We start from the raw sequence: 23,227 nt of genomic DNA, 5'->3' as shown, positions 1-23,227 counted from the left end.
AACACCAATCAAATAACTGTCTAACCAAAAAAAACCAAGTCGAAAACTTGAAGAAGAAAATATGTACCAAGCCTAGAACTGAGTTGAATCCTTGGCTGTCGCAAAGGCATAAATGACCATGTTTTCTTTTGTTTGACCCATGCAGTGCGTGCGCACACATTTGCACTCAAAACAGTGGTATCACCAGCTAAATCAATAGACCCCCAGCATTCTTAAAATTCAGCTGACCAATACGCATAAAGCGTTAGTCTTGTCCACGCCTATTTGGTCATGTACACTAAAGTCACGGACTTGAATTCAGCTTTCACTGGTTCTGCTGCAGCTTTCAGCCAGGAGGATTATCAGGTGTCTAGAGAAGAGCGGTGGATTATGGTCGGGATGCTTTGGATTTTACACGCAAAAACTGGTCTGATATGAGATAATATATATACATAGATATAGTTGATCACATACATCAAATAAATAAGCCCTATATATATTCCTATATCTTTTTTATAGATTCAAACTTAACCTTGTTTTCTTGCAGGCTTATGTTCAGACGTTCATCCACGATGATAGATTTCTAGCTTATGTCGGAGCCTTCCCCTCGGAGGGAAACGCTGCAGGGCGAGTACTCTGGGGATATATTGGTGACAAAACGTGTTTCAAGGTAAAACATATTTCTGTATATAACAGGTTTCATTAAAGAGGCTGTAACGGAGATTTCTGGTAAAAAATCGATCTGCACACATTCGAGCGATTTCTTGGTTTTATATTACAGTAGTAAAAATAATTACTTTTCTCAAAATATCAACTTCGTCTGTGTCCGTGTTACCGTTCAAAATCGGTTAAAAAGTTCCGAAAATCTGAACTCTGTGCTGACGAGGATGATCAGGTATATTTGTTTATATTTTTCCGCTAGGTGGCGCAGCTGAGCGTCTGTACGTCGCTCGCAGTATTCATATTGGCCGTTTGGCGGCAAACCCTTCTTCTTTATCTGGGTCTTCCTGATCTTTCTGTCCTTCTCGGGAACCTTCTCACTGTTACCCTCGGAGACGGCGCGAGCTTTTGCCTCCAAATATTACACCATAAACTATGGATTGATGTGTAGTGCAGATGTAAGTATCAGTGTTCGAACATAATGAAAGTAGAAAATTGGTTACTTTTTGTTTCCTGCCAGAAAAGTTCTTATCGTTTGAATTAAAATGCTACATATTGAAGGAGCAAGGAGCATGTGGCTAAGGTGGTTAAGATGCTCGCTCTTCTATTGGTAGTAGACAGGAGTCGAGGTTTCAAACCCGACCTTCGACAGGCAGTTTGCTAGCTGTACCATTGTTCTTGTGTTTTTTTTTTAACAAAAGGGGGTCGACAACGCCCGTGTACAGTGTCTATCGCCCGTTTGCACTGTCTATCGCCCGTGTGCATTTCCTATCGCCCGTTTGCACTGCCTAACGCCGGTGTACACTATCTAACGCCCGTGTGCACTGTCTATTGCCCGTGTGAACAGTCTAGCGCCCGTGTGCACAGTCTAACGCCCGTGTGCACTGTCTAACGCTCGTGTGCACTGTCTATCGCCAGTGTGCATTTCCTATCGCCCGTTTGCACTGCCTAACGCTCGTGTACACTATCTAACGCCTGTGTGCACCGTCTATTGCCCGTGTGAACAGTCTAACGCCCCTTTGCACTGTCTAACGCCCGTGTGCACTGTCTAACGTTTAACATACACAACTTTTATGCCTCCATTAAGGTGAGCATATCTGTACATGTATACGTGTAAGTTTTATTTGATTTGATTGGTATTTTACGCTGTACTCCAGAATATTTCACTTATACGACGGCGGCCAGCATTATGGTGGGTGGAAACCGGGCAGAGCCCGGGGAGAAACCCACGACCATCTGCAGGTTGCTGCCAGACTTTCCCACGTAGGACCGGAGAGGAAGCCAGCATGAGCTGGACTTGAACTCACAGCGACCGCATTGGTGAGAGATTCCTGGGTCATTACACTGCGTTAGCGAGCTAAGTATACGTGTAAGTCACATGTTGGAAAGTTACTATGCCAGTAACTATCCAAATGCCTGTGGTTTTCCTCGGGCACTTCAGTTTCCTGCCCACCTTCATGAAAAAAGTTCTGGACAACGCTGTTACACACCAGTAAAATGGATAAACAAATATAAAATTCACTTTGCGATAGGTGACATATTAGATACTGTTCGTGCCATGGATATAATGCATTTCTGTGGCATTATGGCTTGCATCAAACACTGGAGTTCCTTGATAATATCTTTATGGAGAGGAAGACAACCATTATTCTCAATTATGTAGCGCCTCTTGCCTAATTACTGTAAATAGGGATCCCAGAAATAATCATTGCACAATTTTTTCTAGAGTATAGCAGGTGTTGCCGGCGCCATTTTGAAATCCCAAAGGCAGTCGTTACTTGGATACGATTGGATGTTTGTAACTACGGCGGGTTTTGTCTGCCTAGGTGAGTACGTTTTTTTTTACATCCAGAGGTGATCGGTAAGATTTTAAAGACGGCAAAGGTTCACTTTGGAAAGGTATATTTTTGATTTGACTTCGGACTTAGGTAAAGACGTTTGTGAGTACGGTCTGGCAGCTGGACAAAGGTTTCTTCTGGAGCGGGCGCCTTCCACAAGAATTCATCCATGCTGCCGTTCTCCATTAGTTAGAATAATCCTGTATAAAAGATTAAAACATAAATAGTAGAACCAGAGCAGCGTAGACAGTCTGATAGTTGGCCAGTGGTCATATCTACCCAGTGAAATCCGACCTGTTGCCATTCCACGCCTTGCGACGATACCATTTAGAAATAAAGTTCAAACTTTACAAATTCATCTCTTCTTTCTTCAAATGCTACAAATGTAAACCCTCTCTCTTTACAGGTCTTTTTCTTCTTTACATTTATAAAGCGTGATCCGTAATGAAACACAGCCAGGAATATGGAGAGTAGCTATAGAACTGGAGAGGTCCCTTTACTGGAGAGCATAACTCACAGTGGATATGCTTGAAGGCAGTGATGACAAATACAGCAAAACATCCTTCTTTCAGGTGGATAGGCTTGCTGGGTGTGTGACCCAATATAACCTTGACGACGAGGAAACTTCCCCTGGTTTAGAAGTTGGTGAAAAATCGACATGCATTTGTGGATATGTATGGAGAGCAAGCGGGCAGACCAGCCATTGATGACGAGAGGAACTTTCATTGTTTCAGAAGGCGGTTAACAAAGAAAGACAAAAGACCTGTCCCCCTAAGTGGATAAGCTGTGTGTCCAGACAAACTCTTGACGAGGCCGGGAAATGACCGTCATTCAGAAGGGATGATTACTTATTGACTTTATAGAGACAAGAGATCCAGTTTGGAAGATTGCTCTTGATGGAAATCCTAAACCTTTTACAGACAGTTTCCCAGGCTTCCTTTCTCAAGTCATCTTATTGATGTATAAGTGGAATAAACTTGAGTACAATTACAACAGAGGAGTCTCTGTCAAAATTTGTTTGAATCTGTGAAATTGCTAGTGGTAATGTTTGCCACTATGTTGTTTAAGTGGGCTTTCCAGCACATGTACGTGTATGTTAGAGTACTGCAGAAAAGCCCTTCCTTATTAATGAATGAATTAATTATACTTGTACTTGCCAAGTACTTGTTCCATGGGTGTCATTTTCATCAATAAAACTTGTACTTGACAAGTACTTGTTCTATGGGTGTCGTTTTTATATATTATACTTGTACTTGACAAGTACTTGTTCCATGGGTGTCATTTTCAATTCAGAATCTCTTTAGCGACATATACCTATCCGTGATTTTACTTCTTGGAAAGCACTATAGCTATCAAGAATACATCCAGGAATTTGATTAATCAGCTTTAATTCTGAAGACGCATTTTACTATTGGAAAAAACTGCTTATTGTTATTTTAAAAGAAATATATCCGAATTTGAACAGTGTTGAACCGTAATAAAGTATGTATTTCTATACTGCATAAGAGTGACCAATACTAATCAAATCTGTACCGAAATTACCATTTTTAATAATCCCATTCGATGGGCTTTACATTTTACAGATGTATAGCCATGTATTTGTCCGGTAACGTATTCTGGGTGGACAACCACGTAAGGTATCATGTCCTAACATATGTGTCTTTCATATAGATGTAGCATTGTTAAGTATAACGGCGGCCACAACAATCCTTTCAGAATATTAAACTCGATGCACTTTGTGTCGTACTCCTTTACACTACTTATATTATGGTAGCCAGGGTTATTGGTAGAGGTAGTAAGCTCCAACGCAGAAGGAACCACCTCGTCATGTAGGATTACTTATATAAGAAACCTCTAGCACAATACTTCGCTACTCAAAGGGTAATACAGAAAAAAGTGACATTTACTCATTTATTTATATATTTATTTTTGATTCAGCCTAAACGCCCTATTCGCCAAATTTTAACATCTATTTAGTCTTTGAAGTTTATTAGAGGACGAGAAAGACACCTGGTAGATATTGACAGGAAAAGTACATTTAAATAAAACATCGAAAAGATCAATAAAGTTCATCAGGAAACCATGTATTAAAGCAGAATCACAATACAAGATTCTGGAACTTTAATGTCCATGCCCATTTACACGGCATCCTATTTATAGGAATAGGCGGGATCTCAACAGTTATGCCCCCTGAAGTTCCTGGCTGCCAATCAAACTCTCCTTCATATCCCAGCAAGGTGACTCTGGTTTGAGAGTTAGGAGAGACATCTTGTAAGAAAAGAGAACCCTTCTCTGGCCAATCCAGGAAGATGGCGTAGACAAAGGTTTGTGTGATGTCAATCTTGGACGTATACCTGTAAAATACAAGCAGTAATTTTTGACCAAATAATGTGATAGAGATTCAAATTTTCGTGAGTCTAGTGTTGTATTCTTTCTCTATATAAAAAGCTAGAAAATGAATTGCTTATATGTAGAACACTATGCCTTTACCAAATGAAAGTAATGAGAACTAATTTAATTTGTTGCAACAATGTCATATTATTTGAAACTCTTGTTAAAAAGTGTAATGTAAACAGATATGTCGAATTTCCCACAATGAATGTGCAATTTTGTTGTTTGAGTCCCATTACGAAATGAAAAAAATAAATACAACTTGGCACAGGGTTCAATTATATTTTACTTTGTTGTAATAATTTGGCATAACTTGAAAGTCGGGTTTAAGGGTGTAATACAGGCAGATGTGGAGTTCTGTAATTCGAGCTGAATGAGTATTGGATGTTCTGTCTTACTTTAGAACCAATACAGTAAGTAAATCTTACCACACTCCCGGTGTCACAGAGTCGTTCTGATGTGCCCAGGGCTTTGTGCCATAGATCGCCTCGCCGTTGACCTTCAACCAGGCTCCCATGTCTCGGAGTCTCTCCTCATAAATGGGAACAATGCGACCGTCATGCGTGGGACCGATATTCATCAGTAAGTTACCTCCACAACTGAAACAGAAAGTAAAAGTTACCATCACAACTGAGACAGAAAGTAAAAGTTACCTCCAGAATTATAACAAAAAAGTAACTGATGACTATCAATTAGTTACGGTCAGAACTGGAAACAGAAAGTAAGTTACTCTGAGCTGTGTAACTGGACATCATAATGAATTTATCATTACAAATAAAAAAAAGTTGCTATAAGAAGTGAAGCAGAAAGTTAAACTCATTTACAGGTGGAACAGAAAGGTACGGTAATAAAGGCGTGGAACTGATGATTGTCAATCAGCGTGGACCGGAAAACAAAGGTGTTGGTTCACTGTAGCTGTCAGGGGGGCAAGGATTTTGGGGCAGGAAGTGTATCATGAAGGTTGGTGGATTACACCGGGCACAGCAGCTTTATTTACCCATAAACCTGACCGCCGTCTTATAAGTGAATATTCTTCAGCTCAGCGTTACACACTAATCAATCAAGCAATCAGTTTGGAATTACTCTTCCACTTGCTTACCTGACCGTCTCGGCCATAAGCTGTGTTAAATGGTCCATGTTGAGGTAATCAGCCAGGGGAGCCTCTCTGCGGTAACCCCACGACTTCCGGTCAATCGTCATGGCATTCTCCCACTTGTGAGATTGTAGAACGCCTGTAGACAGAAAATCAGAACTTAGGTTGACGTCCAGCACATTAAGACTCAAGACAGTACTTGTTCCAAATAAACTGGTGTAGTGTAGACCAACCTTTTGGGGCTGCTAAAAAGGGCTTAATTACCTAAATTTGCTTTCTATATACTGTGATGTTATAAAGTAAACTCGTTGCGAGTGTAGCTTTATTAACTGTGAAGGAAAGATTTTGTCAATGGTTCAGCAATGACAACGGAATCAGTTTTTTCATCTGATATCATAAATGGATCAAGTACACCGATGTTAACATATGATTTATAGGTTTGAACAAAAACTCAAGTAATAAATACATTTGAATGTAAACCTCAACTTGTACTGAACACTTTGTATACAAAGCGCTGGGTTCAAGGTTTGTAAAAGACAACATATGCCTAGAGGTGGTCCCAGATATCCACCATACAAAAATTATTTTCCAGTGTCATTTTCTGTTTAAAGGAAAACCGAAAAAAAAAAATAATGAAGACGAGATCTACAGCTAACTTTTGGCAGTCTTTCTTCTGAACTTAATGTAATTTTCATGTTTTTTTCCCACCGTTAAGAAGACTCATTCAGTTATATGTTTTTCCGCATCAGATATGTGGATCAGATGTCAGGTCGCGAGTCGAAACAACAGTATTCAAACCAGAAACTTGTTCGCCAAATATGAACAATAGCGTTCAAACCAGAAACCAGGTCACCAATATGAAAAACAATATCCTAAAAAAAGCCAAGTTGCTAGTATGAACGTCAATACCCTAACCAGAAACCAAGTCGTCAATATGAACAACAATACCCTAACCAGAAACAAAGTCGCAAGTATGAAAAACAGTACTCTAACCAGAAAACAAGTTACCCGCTTGAATGACAATACCCTAACCAGAAATCAGGTCGCCAGTATGAACAAAAATATTACAACCAGAAACCAACTCGCCAGTACGAACAACAATACCCTAACCAGAAACCAAGCTGTCAGTGTGAATGACAATACCCTAACCAGAAACCACATCGAACGTATAAACAAAAATACCCCAACCAGAAACCAAGTCGCCAGTATGAATGACAATACCCTAACCAGAAACCAAGTCGCAAGTGTGAACAACAATACCCTAACCAGAAACCAAGTCACAAGTATGAACAACAACATTCCAACCAGAAACAACATTTAATTTGGTATGCTTTAAAATATCAAAGTTTTACACGTTTTCGGTTCTACTTTTGAGCTTTGAATATATAATGTTTATCTTACCTGGAGAATATCTGTCCATACAGTCATAGTATCCTCCATGTCGACAGGATGTACCATTCCCCCACCTGTCATTTACAGCCACTGTATCCTTCACCGGGCTGTAAAATATAGTGTGGTAGGTTCCAAGAAGAAGGTGATTGTAAATATAACATTGTGTACATAATTTGTGAACCCCAAACATTGAAACGTACATCTACATACATGAGGCTGTATTTGCGTCGACAATCTGATCACCAGAGAACGATAGTTTATCTGAAGTTCTGTATTTTGAAATGAAAAATGATTGTTCCAGCTTATAAACTTCATTTCATGATTGTCTGTTTTTGGTCTTCACGTTACTAAAGCATAGTTCTAAATGACGGTATCCTTGTTAGAAATACCTAAATATTGCTCGTGTAAGTAAAATATTCTTGAGTTCGGCATAAGTCCGTTGTTATAGAACCGTTTTATGGTACCACAACAAATATCTGATATTACAGAACGGTTCTTAAACACGATGTCAAGTTGCTACCTGTCATTATAGAGCCAGGCTAAAAACCCGGTTGAGTTCCAGTAAGTATCCGGTGCCTCCCAGTCGCCATCGGAATAAATCACTTCCGGTTTGTATCTGTTGACCAGATCGTACAACTCCGGCATTGTCTTTGTCTGAAATGAAAAGAAAAATAATGACAACTAAAAAGGTTACCCTCCTGGTGTCTATACTCATCGCGACGTACATGTGATGTTATTTTGTTATGACTTAAACAATGACATCAATCATTGCCTAAAGAGACGGTCAACCCTAAGTTTATCAACTTAAAGGTGTGAAAGTGTGCAAACAACGACATTGCTGTAAATATTGCTGCGAGGAAGGATGTTCTTCACTCAAAAAACACTTCTGTTGAAATCTAACACAACAATGTGTTGTTTCATTCAGCACACAAATGTGTTATCCCTACACAAACATGCCTATGCCTTAACATTTGAACTTTGATATGGAATTCATCCCTGGAACATTCATTGTCTGCCCGGCATCATTGAAAACTGATGACCGCTTCTCTCTTGTGTGTTACCGGCTTTATTTCTTATTTGTATAATTTCTTAGATACCTTTGTCTTCGGGAGTTAGTGTTAAACGTTGTTGTGGAAATGGATCTTGCGATTGTCGACTTGGAACGCCCTTTACAGACTACGAATGGTATAGGAATGTCGGACTTGACGTTGATATTAACATGCCTTTTTTCATACAACACAAGTGTTTTGTGTGTGTTCAAGACAAAATGATGCTGGTTTCACCAATAGTTATATAACCGTACTCTTATCTCCTCAGAGAATCGTTACTTTAATAAACCATCAGAGGGAAGCTATCTTCAACCATTCTCGACATTTTTAAATAACTTGACGAAATATGCAGCGTAAGCTAAAAGTTGATGTGTCAGGCTTGTATTTCTCTGCTGAAACAGGTTTTTACTGATAACGCGACATGAACATAGACAATGTTTTATCTCTTTATAGATAAACCAGACAATACAAGTGTTTAATGACTTTTTGGCCAGGTCACCATAAATGGGGTCAATCAATTTGACATGTTCTACATCTAGGGATAAAATATACGTCTGGTATGAAATATTTCATGAAGTAATGGTGGTGCTCTTACAGTTCTCGGTGAGGTCAAATCTAGCAATGGCTGAATATGCAGCAAGAGGTTTGTCTGGCACACTTGACGAAGGGCAATGATTGCTCCGGTACTGCTCACTTTACCCCACCCAAAAAATAGTTCCCTTCGTGTTAGAGAAATTCACGCGCGGCGTTAAAACAGAGATCAAATATATGAAGAAAACCAATTCTGCAAAAAAATGACAAAAATTGGCCTGAAGATATTGGAGTATCACTAACAATCTATCTAAACACATTCCCACAAGTGTAGTTACAAAACTACCCACCTTAACAAATTCATTAGTTGTGAAGTTGTTGGCTTTGTCTTGAAGGTACAGCGGGTTGAACCATTCAAACATGGAGTGATACACACCATAATGTATGCCAGGCTTTCTACGAATGGCAGTGGCAAGATCACCTGTACGTAAAATATACAGTCATTCAACACTGTTCATAGGCAGCATTAATAACCTGTCAAATAAAATATATCAAAACACATAGCAAGTTTAACTGATACTTTGGGTTTGAGATTTTGATAAAATTCTATGAAATCCTCTGGGGTTGGGATATTATGCCACTTGGTAGTAAGAATTGTAGTATTGGTGAGAAGAGATATAAGTAAAAGTGGATCACGCTTTGTCAGCAAGATTATGCACTTGGGTGGAAATGACAGTGGAATAAAGGTGAAGAAAAGATTGGTGGAATAAAGGTGAAGAAATGATTGGTGGAAGAAAGGTGAAGAAATGATCAACCTGTTGTTTAATGTGTGAGGAAATGAGACTTTACCAGCAGAATTCTGAATATAGATGCAAAAGAGGTATGAGGAACTCATCACAGAGAATTCGTTAGAAAAAGGTTTTAGTAAAAAGTAAAGAAATGAGCGTTCGTCAGAGACGTTTTGTTGGATACGATGGGGATTGGTGCTTGGGTACAGATTAGAAGAATACTTCCTGACCGACAAGGTCTCGATGAGGGCCGGTATCCCCAGAATTCCAGTTCCATGAATTCTCAGATGGCCACAAAGTAAAACCCCCATGGTGTTTGGCGGTTATTACCACATATCTGAAACCAAACATGAACACTTCAATTAGTCTTAACCAAAGAACATGAATAGATAAATTTTCAGGATATAATTTAAGTTAGCTTGTGTATAAGTTACAACGAAAGAGTGAAAAGATACACATAATGAGAACGAGAGAGTTTCCTGCCGGGTTGGGACAAACCAAAGACTTTAAAAATGGTACTTGTTGCTTGTCAGCACGGATAGATTAGAGCAAGGAAACGGGATTGGTTGACCTGGTGTCAGTATAATGTGAATTGGTGGGGTGTCATGTCTGGTGTCTCAGGCAGGCATGATTTCTCCATGGTGGCAGCACTTTGTCGTCATGGAAGACACGGAATATATGTACACACAACTCATGACTCCTCGTCGTCATATGACTGAAAAATTAAGTACTTCAAGCATTCATTCATTCATTCCATCTGTCGATTTGGCCTATACATTTTTGTACACTTCACCTCAATTTTGTTAAGCAGATAGCCCATGATACTATCTAAGATTTTCCATTAAATCCTTGTTTTTCACTCACTTGGCACCAGACGCCTCAATTATGTCAGCCCACTGATCTGGATCAAATAACTCTGCCTTGAGGAGAGGAGCGAAATCTGCGTAGGTGAAGCCTGGTGGATAATTCTTCTCCATAAACTGTTGGTACGCTGGGGATTTAACTCCCTTCCAGTACCACCAGAACCACGGTGACCCATAGCTCGGCACCGAGTAAACGCCCCAGCAGATAAAAACCCCAAACTTCACCTCATCAAACCAGGTGGGTAAGGGGCGGGAATCTAATGACGCCCAGTTAGATTCGTATTTAACGGCCGTTGCCCCTGAGATGTACAGGAAACCGATGGCTATAGGGATGCTAGCGAAAAGGACTTTAACCATTGCTTCTCAGCTCGGTCAAGAGCGACTGATATGGACAAAAGTGTTGAGCCGTGTGTAGTTTGTGAGCAGGCTGCCAGCGGCGGTATTTGGCGAGGTCATACGGAGACACACGAAGCGCTTTGTCATTCGGTACACATTCTCAGAGAGTGACTTCACACGCGATACACGATCTCGGCCGAAGGTGACGCCATTTTGAATTACGTTGAATAAGTTGAGTGAACGACCTAATATTGTCATAAATCTTTACATTCAATTTGGTACGTGGGAAGGTCTGCAGGAACCTGCGGCTGCTCGTGGGTTTTCCCCGGGTTCTGACCGGTTTCCTCCCACCATAATGCTGGTCGCCGTCGTATAAATAAAATATTCTTGAGAACACCAATCAAATAAATAAATAAATAATTTGGTAGTAAAAACATTCCTTAACAAAGAAAGAAGACATAGCCTAGTATTTCAAGAACAACAACCACAACAAACACGTGGCTCTAAAGAGTAACCCATGGGTTTAACACTTCAAGTATGTAGAGTTACCTGTGGCATGAATTAGTCATGCTGGCTTCCTCTACGTGTGAAAGTCTTCCAGCAACATGGGAATGGTTTCCCAAGGCTCTGTCCGGTTTCCTCCCATCATAATGTTGGTCACTGTTGTTTAAGTGAAATATTCTCAAGTATGCGTAAAACACCAATCAAATAACTGTCTAACCAAAAAAAACCAAGTCGAAAACTTGAAGAAGAAAATATGTACCAAGCCTAGAACTGAGTTGAGTCCTTGGCTGTCGCAAAGGCATAAATGACCATGTTTTCTTTTGTTTGACCCATGCAGTGCGTGCGCACACATTTGCACTCAAAACAGTGGTATCACCAGCTAAATCAATAGACCCCCAGCATTCTTAAAATTCAGCTGACCAATACGCATAAAGCGTTAGTCTTGTCCACGCCTATTTGGTCATGTACACTAAAGTCACGGACTTGAATTCAGCTTTCACTGGTTCTGCTGCAGCTTTCAGCCAGGAGGATTATCAGGTGTCTAGAGAAGAGCGGTGGATTATGGTCGGGATGCTTTGGATTCTACACGCATAAACTGGTCTGATATGAGATAATATATATACATAGATATAGTTGATCACATACATCAAATAAATAAGCCCTATATATATTCCTATATCTTTTTTATAGATTCAAACTTAACCTTGTTTTCTTGCAGGCTTATGTTCAGACGTTCATCCACGATGATAGATTCCTAGCTTATGTCGGAGCCTTCCCCTCGGAGGGAAACGCTGCAGGGCGAGTACTCTGGGGATATATTGGTGACAAAACGTGTTTCAAGGTAAAACATATTTCTGTATATAACAGGTTTCATTAAAGAGGCTGTAACGGAGATTTCTGGTAAAAAATCGATCTGCACACATTCGAGCGATTTCTTGGTTTTATATTACAGTAGTAAAAATAATTACTTTTCTCAAAATATCAACTTCGTCTGTGTCCGTGTTACCGTTCAAAATCGGTTAAAAAGTTCCGAAAATCTGAACTCTGTGCTGACGAGGATGATCAGGTATATTTGTTTATATTTTTCCGCTAGGTGGCGCAGCTGAGCGTCTGTACGTCGCTCGCAGTATTCATATTGGCCGTTTGGCGGCAAACCCTTCTTCTTTATCTGGGTCTTCCTGATCTTTCTGTCCTTCTCGGGAACCTTCTCACTGTTACCCTCGGAGACGGCGCGAGCTTTTGGCTCCAAATATTACACCATAAACTATGGATTGATGTGTAGTGCAGATGTAAGTATCAGTGTTCGAACATAATGAAAGTAGAAAATTGGTTACTTTTTGTTTCCTGCCAGAAAAGTTCTTATCGTTTGAATTAAAATGCTACATATTGAAGGAGCAAGGAGCATGTGGCTAAGGTGGTTAAGATGCTCGCTCTTCTATTGGTAGTAGACAGGAGTCGAGGTTTCAAACCCGACCTTCGACAGGCAGTTTGCTAGCTGTACCATTGTTCTTGTGTTTTTTTTTTAACAAAAGGGGGTCGACAACGCCCGTGTACAGTGTCTAACGCCCGTTTGCACTGTCTATCGCCCGTGTGCATTTCCTATCGCCCGTTTGCACTGCCTAACGCCGGTGTACACTATCTAACGCCCGTGTGCACTGTCTATTGCCCGTGTGAACAGTCTAGCGCCCGTGTGCACAGTCTAACGCCCGTGTGCACTGTCTAACGCTCGTGTGCACTGTCTATCGCCAGTGTGCATTTCCTATCGCCCGTTTGCACTGCCTAACGCTCGTGTACACTATCTAACGCCTGTGTGCACCGTCTATTGCCCGTGTGAACAGTCTAACGCCCCTTTGCACTGTCTAACGCCCGTGTGCACTGTCTAACGTTTAACATACACAACTTTTATGCCTCCATTAAGGTGAGCATATCTGTACATGTATACGTGTAAGTTTTATTTGATTTGATTGGTATTTTACGCTGTACTCCAGAATATTTCACTTATACGACGGCGGCCAGCATTATGGTGGGTGGAAACCGGGCAGAGCCCGGGGAGAAACCCACGACCATCTGCAGGTTGCTGCCAGACTTTCCCACGTAGGACCGGAGAGGAAGCCAGCATGAGCTGGACTTGAACTCACAGCGACCGCATTGGTGAGAGATTCCTGGGTCATTACACTGCGTTAGCGAGCTAAGTATACGTGTAAGTCACATGTTGGAAAGTTACTATGCCAGTAACTATCCAAATGCCTGTGGTTTTCCTCGGGCACTTCAGTTTCCTGCCCACCTTCATGAAAAAAGTTCTGGACAACGCTGTTACACACCAGTAAAATGGATAAACAAATATAAAATTCACTTTGCGATAGGTGACATATTAGATACTGTTCGTGCCATGGATATAATGCATTTCTGTGGCATTATGGCTTGCATCAAACACTGGAGTTCCTTGATAATATCTTTATGGAGAGGAAGACAACCATTATTCTCAATTATGTAGCGCCTCTTGCCTAATTACTGTAAATAGGGATCCCAGAAATAATCATTGCACAATTTTTTCTAGAGTATAGCAGGTGTTGCCGGCGCCATTTTGAAATCCCAAAGGCAGTCGTTACTTGGATACGATTGGATGTTTGTAACTACGGCGGGTTTTGTCTGCCTAGGTGAGTACGTTTTTTTTTACATCCAGAGGTGATCGGTAAGATTTTAAAGACGGCAAAGGTTCACTTTGGAAAGGTATATTTTTGATTTGACTTCGGACTTAGGTAAAGACGTTTGTGAGTACGGTCTGGCAGCTGGACAAAGGTTTCTTCTGGAGCGGGCGCCTTCCACAAGAATTCATCCATGCTGCCGTTCTCCATTAGTTAGAATAATCCTGTATAAAAGATTAAAACATAAATAGTAGAACCAGAGCAGCGTAGACAGTCTGATAGTTGGCCAGTGGTCATATCTACCCAGTGAAATCCGACCTGTTGCCATTCCACGCCTTGCGACGATACCATTTAGAAATAAAGTTCAAACTTTACAAATTCATCTCTTCTTTCTTCAAATGCTACAAATGTAAACCCTCTCTCTTTACAGGTCTTTTTCTTCTTTACATTTATAAAGCGTGATCCGTAATGAAACACAGCCAGGAATATGGAGAGTAGCTATAGAAATGGAGAGGTCCCTTTACTGGAGAGCATAACTCACAGTGGATATGCTTGAAGGCAGTGATGACAAATACAGCAAAACATCCTCCTTTCAGGTTAATGGGATTGCTGGGTGTGTGACCCAATATAACCTTGACGACGAGGAAACTTCCCCTGGTTTAGAAGTTGGTGAAAAATCGACATGCATTTGTGGATATGTATGGAGAGCAAGCGGGCAGACCAGCCATTGATGACGAGAGGAACTTTCATTGTTTCAGAAGGCGGTTAACAAAGAAAGACAAAAGACCTGTCCCCCTAAGTGGATAAGCTGTGTGTCCAGACAAACTCTTGACGAGGCCGGGAAATGACCGTCATTCAGAAGGGATGATTACTTATTGACTTTATAGAGACAAGAGATCCAGTTTGGAAGATTTCTCTTGATGGAAATCCTAAACCTTTTACAGACAGTTTCCCAGGCTTCCTTTCTCAAGTCATCTTATTGATGTATAAGTGGAATAAACTTGAGTACAATTACAACAGAGGAGTCTCTGTCAAAATTTGTTTGAATCTGTGAAATTGCTAGTGGTAATGTTTGCCACTATGTTGTTTAAGTGGGCTTTCCAGCACATGTACATGTATGTTAGAGTACTGCAGAAAAGCCCTTCCTTATTAATGAATGAATTAATTATACTTGTACTTGCCAAGTACTTGTTCCATGGGTGTCATTTTCATCAATAAAACTTGTACTTGACAAGTACTTGTTGTATGGGTGTCGTTTTTATATATTATACTTGTACTTGACAAGTACTTGTTCCATGGGTGTCATTTTCAATTCAGAATCTCTTTAGCGACATATACCTATCCGTGATTTTACTTCTTGGAAAGCACTATAGCTATCAAGAATACATCCAGGAATTTGATTAATCAGCTTTAATTCTGAAGACGCATTTTACTATTGGAAAAAACTGCTTATTGTTATTTTAAAAGAAATATATCCGAATTTGAACAGTGTTGAACCGTAATAAAGTATGTATTTCTATACTGCATAAGAGTGACCAATACTAATCAAATCTGTACCGAAATTACCATTTTTAATAATCCCATTCGATGGGCTTTACATTTTACAGATGTATAGCCATGTATTTGTCCGGTAACGTATTCTGGGTGGACAACCACGTAAGGTATCATGTCCTAACATATGTGTCTTTCATATAGATGTAGCATTGTTAAGTATTACGGCGCCCACAACAATCCTTTCAGAATATTAAACTCGATGCACTTTGTGTCGTACTCCTTTACACTACTTATATTATGGTAGCCAGGGTTATTGGTAGAGGTAGTAAGCTCCAACGCAGAAGGAACCACCTCGTCATGTAGGATTACTTATATAAGAAACCTCTAGCACAATACTTCGCTACTCAAAGGGTAATACAGAAACAAGTGACATTTACTCATTTATTTATATATTTATTTTTGATTCAGCCTAAACGCCCTATTCGCCAAATTTTAACATCTATTTAGTCTTTGAAGTTTATTAGAGGACGAGAAAGACACCTGGTAGATATTGACAGGAAAAGTACATTTAAATAAAACATCGAAAAGATCAATAAAGTTCATTAGGAAACCATGTATTAAAGCAGAATCACAATACAAGATTCTGGAACTTTAATGTCCATGCCCATTTACACGGCATCCTATTTATAGGAATAGGCGGAATCTCAACAGTTATGCCCCCTGAAGTTCCTGGCTGCCAATCAAACTCTCCGTCATATCCCAGCAAGGTGACTCTGGTTTGAGAGTTAGGAGAGACATCTTGTAAGAAAAGAGAATCCTTCTCTGGCCATTCCAGGAAGATGGCGTAGACAAAGGTTTGTGTGATGTCAATCTTGGACGTATACCTGTAATATACAAGCAGTAATTTTTGACCAAATAATGTGATAGAGATTCAAATTGTCGTGAGTCTAGTATTGAATTCTTTCTCTATATAAAAAGCTAGAAAATGAATTGCTTATATGTAGAACACTATGCCTTTACCAAATGAAAGTAATGAGAACTAATTTAATTTGTTGCAACAATGTCACATTATTGGAAACTCTTGTTAAAAAGTGTAATGTAAACAGATTTGTCGAATTTCCGATAATGAATGTGGAATTTTGTTGTTCGAGTCCCACTACGAAATGAAAGAATTAAATACAACTTGGCACAGGGTTCAATTATATTTTAATTTGTTGTAATAATTTGGCATAACTTGAAAGTCGGGTTTAAGTGTGTAATACAGGCAGATGTGGAGTTCTGTAATTCGAGCTGAATGAGTATTGGATGTTCTGTCTTACTTTAGAACCAATACAGTAAGTAAATCTTACCACACTCCCGGTGTCACAGAGTCGTTCTGATGTGCCCAGGGCTTTGTGCCATAGATCGCTTCCCCATTGACCTTCAACCAGGCTCCCATGTCTCGGAGTCTCTCCTCATAAATGGGAACAATGCGACCGTCATGCGTGGGACCGATATTCATCAGTAAGTTACCTCCACAACTGAAACAGAAAGTAAAAGTTACCATCACAACTGAGACAGAAAGTAAAAGTTACCTCCAGAATTATAACAAAAAAGTAACTGATGACCATCAATTAGTTACGGTCAGAACTGGAAACAGAAAGTAAGTTACTCTGAGCTGTGTAACTGGACATCATAATGAATTTATCATTACAAATAAAAAAAAGTTGCTATAAGAAGTGAAGCAGAAAGTTAAACTCATTTACAGGTGGAACAGAAAGGTACGGTAATAAAGGCGTGGAACTGATGATTGTCAATCAGCGTGGACCGGAAAACAAAGGTGTTGGTTCACTGTAGCTGTCAGGGGGGCAAGGATTTTGGGGCAGGAAGTGTATCATGAAGGTTGGTGGATTACACCGGGCACAGCAGCTTTATTTACCCATAAACCTGACCGCCGTCTTATAAGTGAATATTCTTCAGCTCAGCGTTACACACCAATCAATCGAGCAATCAGTTTGGAATTACTCTTCCACTTGCTTACCTGACCGTCTCGGCCATAAGCTGTGTTAAATGGTCCATGTTGAGGTAATCAGCCAGGGGAGCCTCTCTGCGGTAACCCCACGACTTCCGGTCAATCGTCATGGCATTCTCCCACTTGTGAGATTGTAGAACGCCTGTAGACAGAAAATCAGAACTTAGGTTGACGTCCAGCACATTAAGACTCAAAACAGTACTTGTTCCAAATAAACTGGTGTAGTGTAGACCAACCTTTTGGGGCTGCTAAAAAGGGCTTAATTACCTAAATTTGCTTTCTATATACTGTGATGTTATAAAGTAAACTCGTTGCGAGTGTAGCTTTATTAACTGTGAGGGAAAGATTTTGTCAATGGTTCAGCAATGACAACGGAATCAGTTTTTTCATCTGATATCATCAATGGATCAAGTACACCGATGTTAACATATGATTTATAGGTTTGAACAAAAACTCAAGTAATAAATACATTTGAATGTAAAGCTCAACTTGTACTGAACACTTTGTATACAAAGCGCTGGGTTCAAGGTTTGTAAAAGACAACATATGCCTAGAGGTGGTCCCAGATATCCACCATACAAAAATTATTTTCCAGTGTCATTTTCTGTTTAAAGGAAAACCGAAAAAAAAAATAATGAAGACGAGATCTACAGCTAACTTTTGGCACTCTTTCTTCTGAACTTAATGTAATTTTCATGTTTTTTTCCCACCGTTAAGAAGACTCATTCAGTTATATGTTTTTACGCATCAGATATGTGGATCAGATGTCAGGTCGCGAGTCGAAACAACAGTATTCAAACCAGAAACTTGTTCGCCAAATATGAACAATAGCGTTCAAACCAGAAACCAGGTCACCAATATGAAAAACAATATCCTAAAAAAAGCCAAGTTGCTAGTATGAACGTCAATACCCTAACCAGAAACCAAGTCGTCAATATGAACAACAATACCCTAACCAGAAACCAAGTCGCAAGTATGAAAAACAGTACTCTAACCAGAAAACAAGTTACCCGCTTGAATGACAATACCCTAACCAGAAATCAGGTCGCCAGTATGAACAAAAATATTACAACCAGAAACCAACTCGCCAGTACGAACAACAATACCCTAACCAGAAACCAAGCTGTCAGTGTGAATGACAATACCCTAACCAGAAACCACATCGAACGTATAAACAAAAATACCCCAACCAGAAACCAAGTCGCCAGTATGAACAACAATACCCTAACCAGAAACCAACTCGCCAGTACGAACAACAATACCCTTACCAGAAATCAAGTTGCCAATATGAATGACAATACCCTAACCAGAAACGAAGTCGCAAGTGTGAACAACAATACTCTAACCAGAAACCAAGTCACAAGTATGAACAACAACATTCCAACCAGAAACAACATTTAATTTGGTATGCTTTAAAATATCAAAGTTTTACACGTTTTCGGTTCTACTTTTGAGCTTTGAATATATAATGTTTATCTTACCTGGAGAATATCTGTCCATACAGTCATAGTATCCTCCATGTCGACAGGATGTACCATTCCCCCACCTGTCATTTACAGCCACTGTATCCTTCACCGGGCTGTAAAATATAGTGTGGCAGGTTCCAAGAAGAAGGTGATTGTAAATATAACATTGTGTACATAATTTGTGAACCCCAAACATTGAAACGTACATCTACATACATGAGGCTGTATTTGCGTCGACAATCTGATCACCAGAGAACGATAGTTTATCTGAAGTTCTGTATTTTGAAATGAAAAATAATTGTTCCAGCTTATAAACTTCATTTCATGATTGTCTGTTTTTGGTTTTCACGTTACTAAAGCATAGTTCTAAATGACGGTATCCTTGTTAGAAATACCTACATATTGCTCGTGTAAGTAAAATATTCTTAAGTTCGGCATAAGTCCGTTGTTATAGAACCGTTTTATGGTACCACAACAAATATCTGATATTACAGAAGGGTTCTTAAACACGATGTCAAGTTGCTACCTGTCATTATAGAGCCAGGCTAAAAACCCGGTTGAGTTCCAGTAAGTATCCGGTGCCTCCCAGTCGCCATCGGAATAAATCACTTCCGGTTTGTATCTGTTGACCAGATCGTACAACTCCGGCATTGTCTTTGTCTGAAATGAAAAGAAAAATAATGACAACTAAAAAGGTTACCCTCCTGGTGTCTATACTCATCGCGACGTACATGTGATGTTATCTTGGTATGACTTAAACAATGACATCAATCATTGCCTAAAGAGACGTTCAACCCTAAGTTTATCAACTTCAAGGTGTGAAAGTGTGCAAACAACGACATTGCTGTAAATATTGCTGCGAGGAAGGATGTTCTTCACTCAAAAAAACACTTCTGTTGAAATCTAACACAACAATGTGTTGTTTCATTCAGCACACAAATGTGTTATCCCTACACAAACATGCCTATGCCTTAACATTTGAACTTTGATATGGAATTCATGCCTGGAACATTCATTGTCTGCCCGGCATCATTGAAAACTGATGACCGCTTCTTTCTTGTGTGTTACCGGCTTTATTTCTTATTTGTATAATTTCTTAGATACCTTTGTCTTCGGGAGTTAGTGTTAAACGTTGTTGTGGAAATGGATCTTGCGATTGTCGACTTGGAACGCCCTTTACAGACTACGAATGGTATAGGAATGTCGGACTTGACGCTGATATTAACATGCCTTTTTTCATACAACACAAGTGTTTTGTGTGTGTTCAAGACAAAATGATGCTGGTTTCACCAATAGTTATATAACCGTACTCTTATCTCCTCAGAGAATCGTTACTTTAATAAACCATCAGAGGGAAGCTATCTTCAACCATTCTCGACATTTTTAAATAACTTGACGAAATATGCAGCGTAAGCTAAAAGTTGATGTGTCAGGCTTGTATTTCTCTGCTGAAACAGGTTTTTACTGATAACGCGACATGAACATAGACAATGTTTTATCTCTTTATAGATAAACCAGACAATACAAGTGTTTAATGACTTTTTGGCCAGGTCACCATAAATGGGGTCAATCAATTTGACATGTTCTACATCTAGGGATAAAATATATGTCTAGTATGAAATATTTCATGAAGTAATGGTGGTGCTCTTACAGTTCTCGGTGACGTCAAATTTAGCAATGGCTGAATATGCAGCAAGAGGTTTGTCTGGCACACTTGACGAAGGGCAATGATTTCTCCGGTACTGCCCACTTTCCCACAAAAGTAGTTACTAAACTACCCACCTTAACAAACTCATTAGTTGTGAAGTTGTTGGCTTTGTCTTGAAGGTACAGCGGGTTGAACCATTCAAACATGGAGTGATACACACCATAATGTATGCCAGGCTTTCTACGAATGGCGGTGGCAAGATCACCTGTACGTAAAATAGACAGTCATTCAACACTGTTCATAGGCAGCATTAATAATATGTCAAACAAAATATATCAAAACACATATCAAGTTTAACTGATACTTTGGGTTTGAGATTTTGATAAAATTCTATGAAATCCTCTGGGGTTGGGATATTATGCCACTTGGTAGTAAGAATTGTGGTATTGGTGAGAAGAGATATAAGTAAAAGTGGATGACGCTTTGTCAGCAAGATTATGCACTTGGGTGGAAATGACAGTGGAATAAAGGTGAAGAAAAGATTGGTGGAATAAAGGTGAAGAAATGATTGGTGGAAGAAAGGTGAAGAAATGATCAACGTGTTGTTTAATGTGTGAGGAAATGAGGCTTTACCAGCAGAATTCTGAAGATAGATGCAAAAGAGGTAAGAGGAACTCATCACAGAGAATTCATTAGAAAAAGGTTTTAGTAAAAAGTAAAGAAATGAGCGTTTGTCAGAGACGTTTTGTTGGATACGATGGGGATTGGTGCTTGGGTACAGATTAGAAGAATACTTCCTGACCGACAAGGTCTCGATGAGGGCCGGTATCCCCAGAATTCCAGTTCCATGAATTCTCAGATGGCCACAAAGTGAACCCCCCATGGTGTTTGGCGGTTATTACCACATATCTGAAACCAAACATGAACACTTCAATTAGTCTTAACCAAAGAACATGAATAGATAAATTTTCAGGATATAATTTAAGTTAGCTTGTGTATAAGTTACAACGAAGGAGTGAAAAGATACACATAATGAGAACGAGAGAGTTTTCTGCCGGATTGGGACAAACCAAAGACTTTAAAAATGGTACTTGTTGCTTGTCAGCACGGATAGATTAGAGCAAGGTAACGAGATTGGTTGGCCTGGTGTCAATATAATGTGAATTTGTAGGGTGTCATGTCTGGTGTCTCAGGCAAGCTTGATTCCTCCTTGATGGCAGAACACTGTCGTCATGGAAGACACGGAATATATGTACACACAACTCATGACTCCTCGTCGTCACATGACTGAAAAAAAAGTACGACGCTAAACTTCAAGCATTCATTCATTCATTCCATCTGTCGATTTGGCCTATACATTTTTGTACACTTCACCTCAATTTTGTTAAGCAGATAGCCCATGATACTATCTAAGATTTTCCATTAAATCCTTGTTTTTCACTCACTTGGCACCAGACGCCTCAATTATGTCAGCCCACTGATCTGGATCAAATAACTCAGCCTTGAGGAGAGGAGCGAAATCTGCGTAGGTGAAGCCTGGTGGATAATTCTTCTCCATAAACTGTTGGAACGCTGGTGATTTAACTCCCTTCCAGTACCACCAGAACCACTCTGACCCATAACTCGGCACGGAGTAAATTCCCCAGCAGATAAAAACCCCAAATTTCACCTCATCAAACCAGGTGGGTAAGGGGCGGGAATCTAATGACGCCCAGTTAGATTCGTATTTAACGGTCGTTGCCCCTGAGATGTACAGGAAGCCGATGGCTATAGGGATGCTAGCGAAAAGGACTTGTACTTTAACCATTGCTTCTCAGCTCGGTCAAGAGCGACTGATATGGACAAAAGTGTTGAGCCGTGTGTAGTTTATGCGCAGGCAGCCGGCGGAGGTATTTGGCGAGGTCATACGGAGACACACGAAGCGCTTTGTTATTCGGCACACATTCTCAGAGAGTGATTTCACACGCGATACACGATCTCGGTCGAAGGTGACGCCATTTTGAATTACGTTGAATAAGTTGAATGAACGACCTAATATTGCCATAAATCTTTACATTCAATTTGGTACGTGGGAAGGTCGTATAAGGGAAATATTCTTGAGAACGGCGTACAACACCAATCAAATAAATAAATAAATAAATAAGAATTTGGTAGTAAAAACATTCCTTAATAAAGAAAGAAGACATAGTAGCCTAGTATTTCAAGATTGCTTGAAATTTGCTTGAAAATTGCTTGTTACAACTGTTGTTGTCGTTTTAAAGTGAAACCAAAAATAACAACCACAACAAACACATGGCTCTAAAGAGTAACCCATGGGTCTAACACCTCAGTATGTAGAGTTACCTATGTCATGAATCTGTCATGCTGGCTCCCTCTACGTGGGAATGTCTTCCAGCAACCTGGGAATGGTTTCCCAAGGCTTTGTCCGGTTTCCTTCCACCGTATTTCTGGCCACCGTGGTACAGGTGAAATATTCTTATGGCGTGAAACACCAATGGAAATAAATAAATAAATCAATAAAATGGGCGAATGACTGACC

General features: G+C 39.9%; 2 protein-coding genes across 2 annotated transcripts; both read right to left on the bottom strand.

The window, feature by feature from the left end:
• Positions 1 to 4,575: 4,575 nt before the first annotated feature.
• LOC135473323 (alpha-L-fucosidase-like) lies at positions 4,576 to 10,941 on the bottom strand. Its single transcript, XM_064753171.1, has 8 exons — positions 10,586 to 10,941; positions 9,952 to 10,058; positions 9,284 to 9,414; positions 7,874 to 8,007; positions 7,363 to 7,460; positions 5,968 to 6,100; positions 5,297 to 5,467; positions 4,576 to 4,831 (listed from the first exon to the last, which is right to left on the bottom strand). The coding sequence occupies exons 1-8, from the start codon at positions 10,939 to 10,941 to the stop codon at positions 4,576 to 4,578; spliced, it is 1,386 nt and encodes a 461-aa protein (XP_064609241.1).
• A 5,250-nt stretch (positions 10,942 to 16,191) lies between these two features.
• Positions 16,192 to 22,495, bottom strand: LOC135473321 (alpha-L-fucosidase-like). Its single transcript, XM_064753170.1, has 8 exons — positions 22,134 to 22,495; positions 21,491 to 21,597; positions 20,823 to 20,953; positions 19,567 to 19,700; positions 19,056 to 19,153; positions 17,584 to 17,716; positions 16,913 to 17,083; positions 16,192 to 16,447 (listed from the first exon to the last, which is right to left on the bottom strand). The coding sequence occupies exons 1-8, from the start codon at positions 22,493 to 22,495 to the stop codon at positions 16,192 to 16,194; spliced, it is 1,392 nt and encodes a 463-aa protein (XP_064609240.1).
• Positions 22,496 to 23,227: the final 732 nt, after the last annotated feature.

Source organism: Liolophura sinensis, chromosome 8 (genome assembly GCF_032854445.1).
Source record: "Liolophura sinensis isolate JHLJ2023 chromosome 8, CUHK_Ljap_v2, whole genome shotgun sequence".
Classification (NCBI taxonomy): domain Eukaryota; kingdom Metazoa; phylum Mollusca; class Polyplacophora; order Chitonida; family Chitonidae; genus Liolophura; species Liolophura sinensis.
Note: the sequence above shows the minus strand (reverse complement) of the source record. Positions and strands in the feature narration are given on the sequence as shown.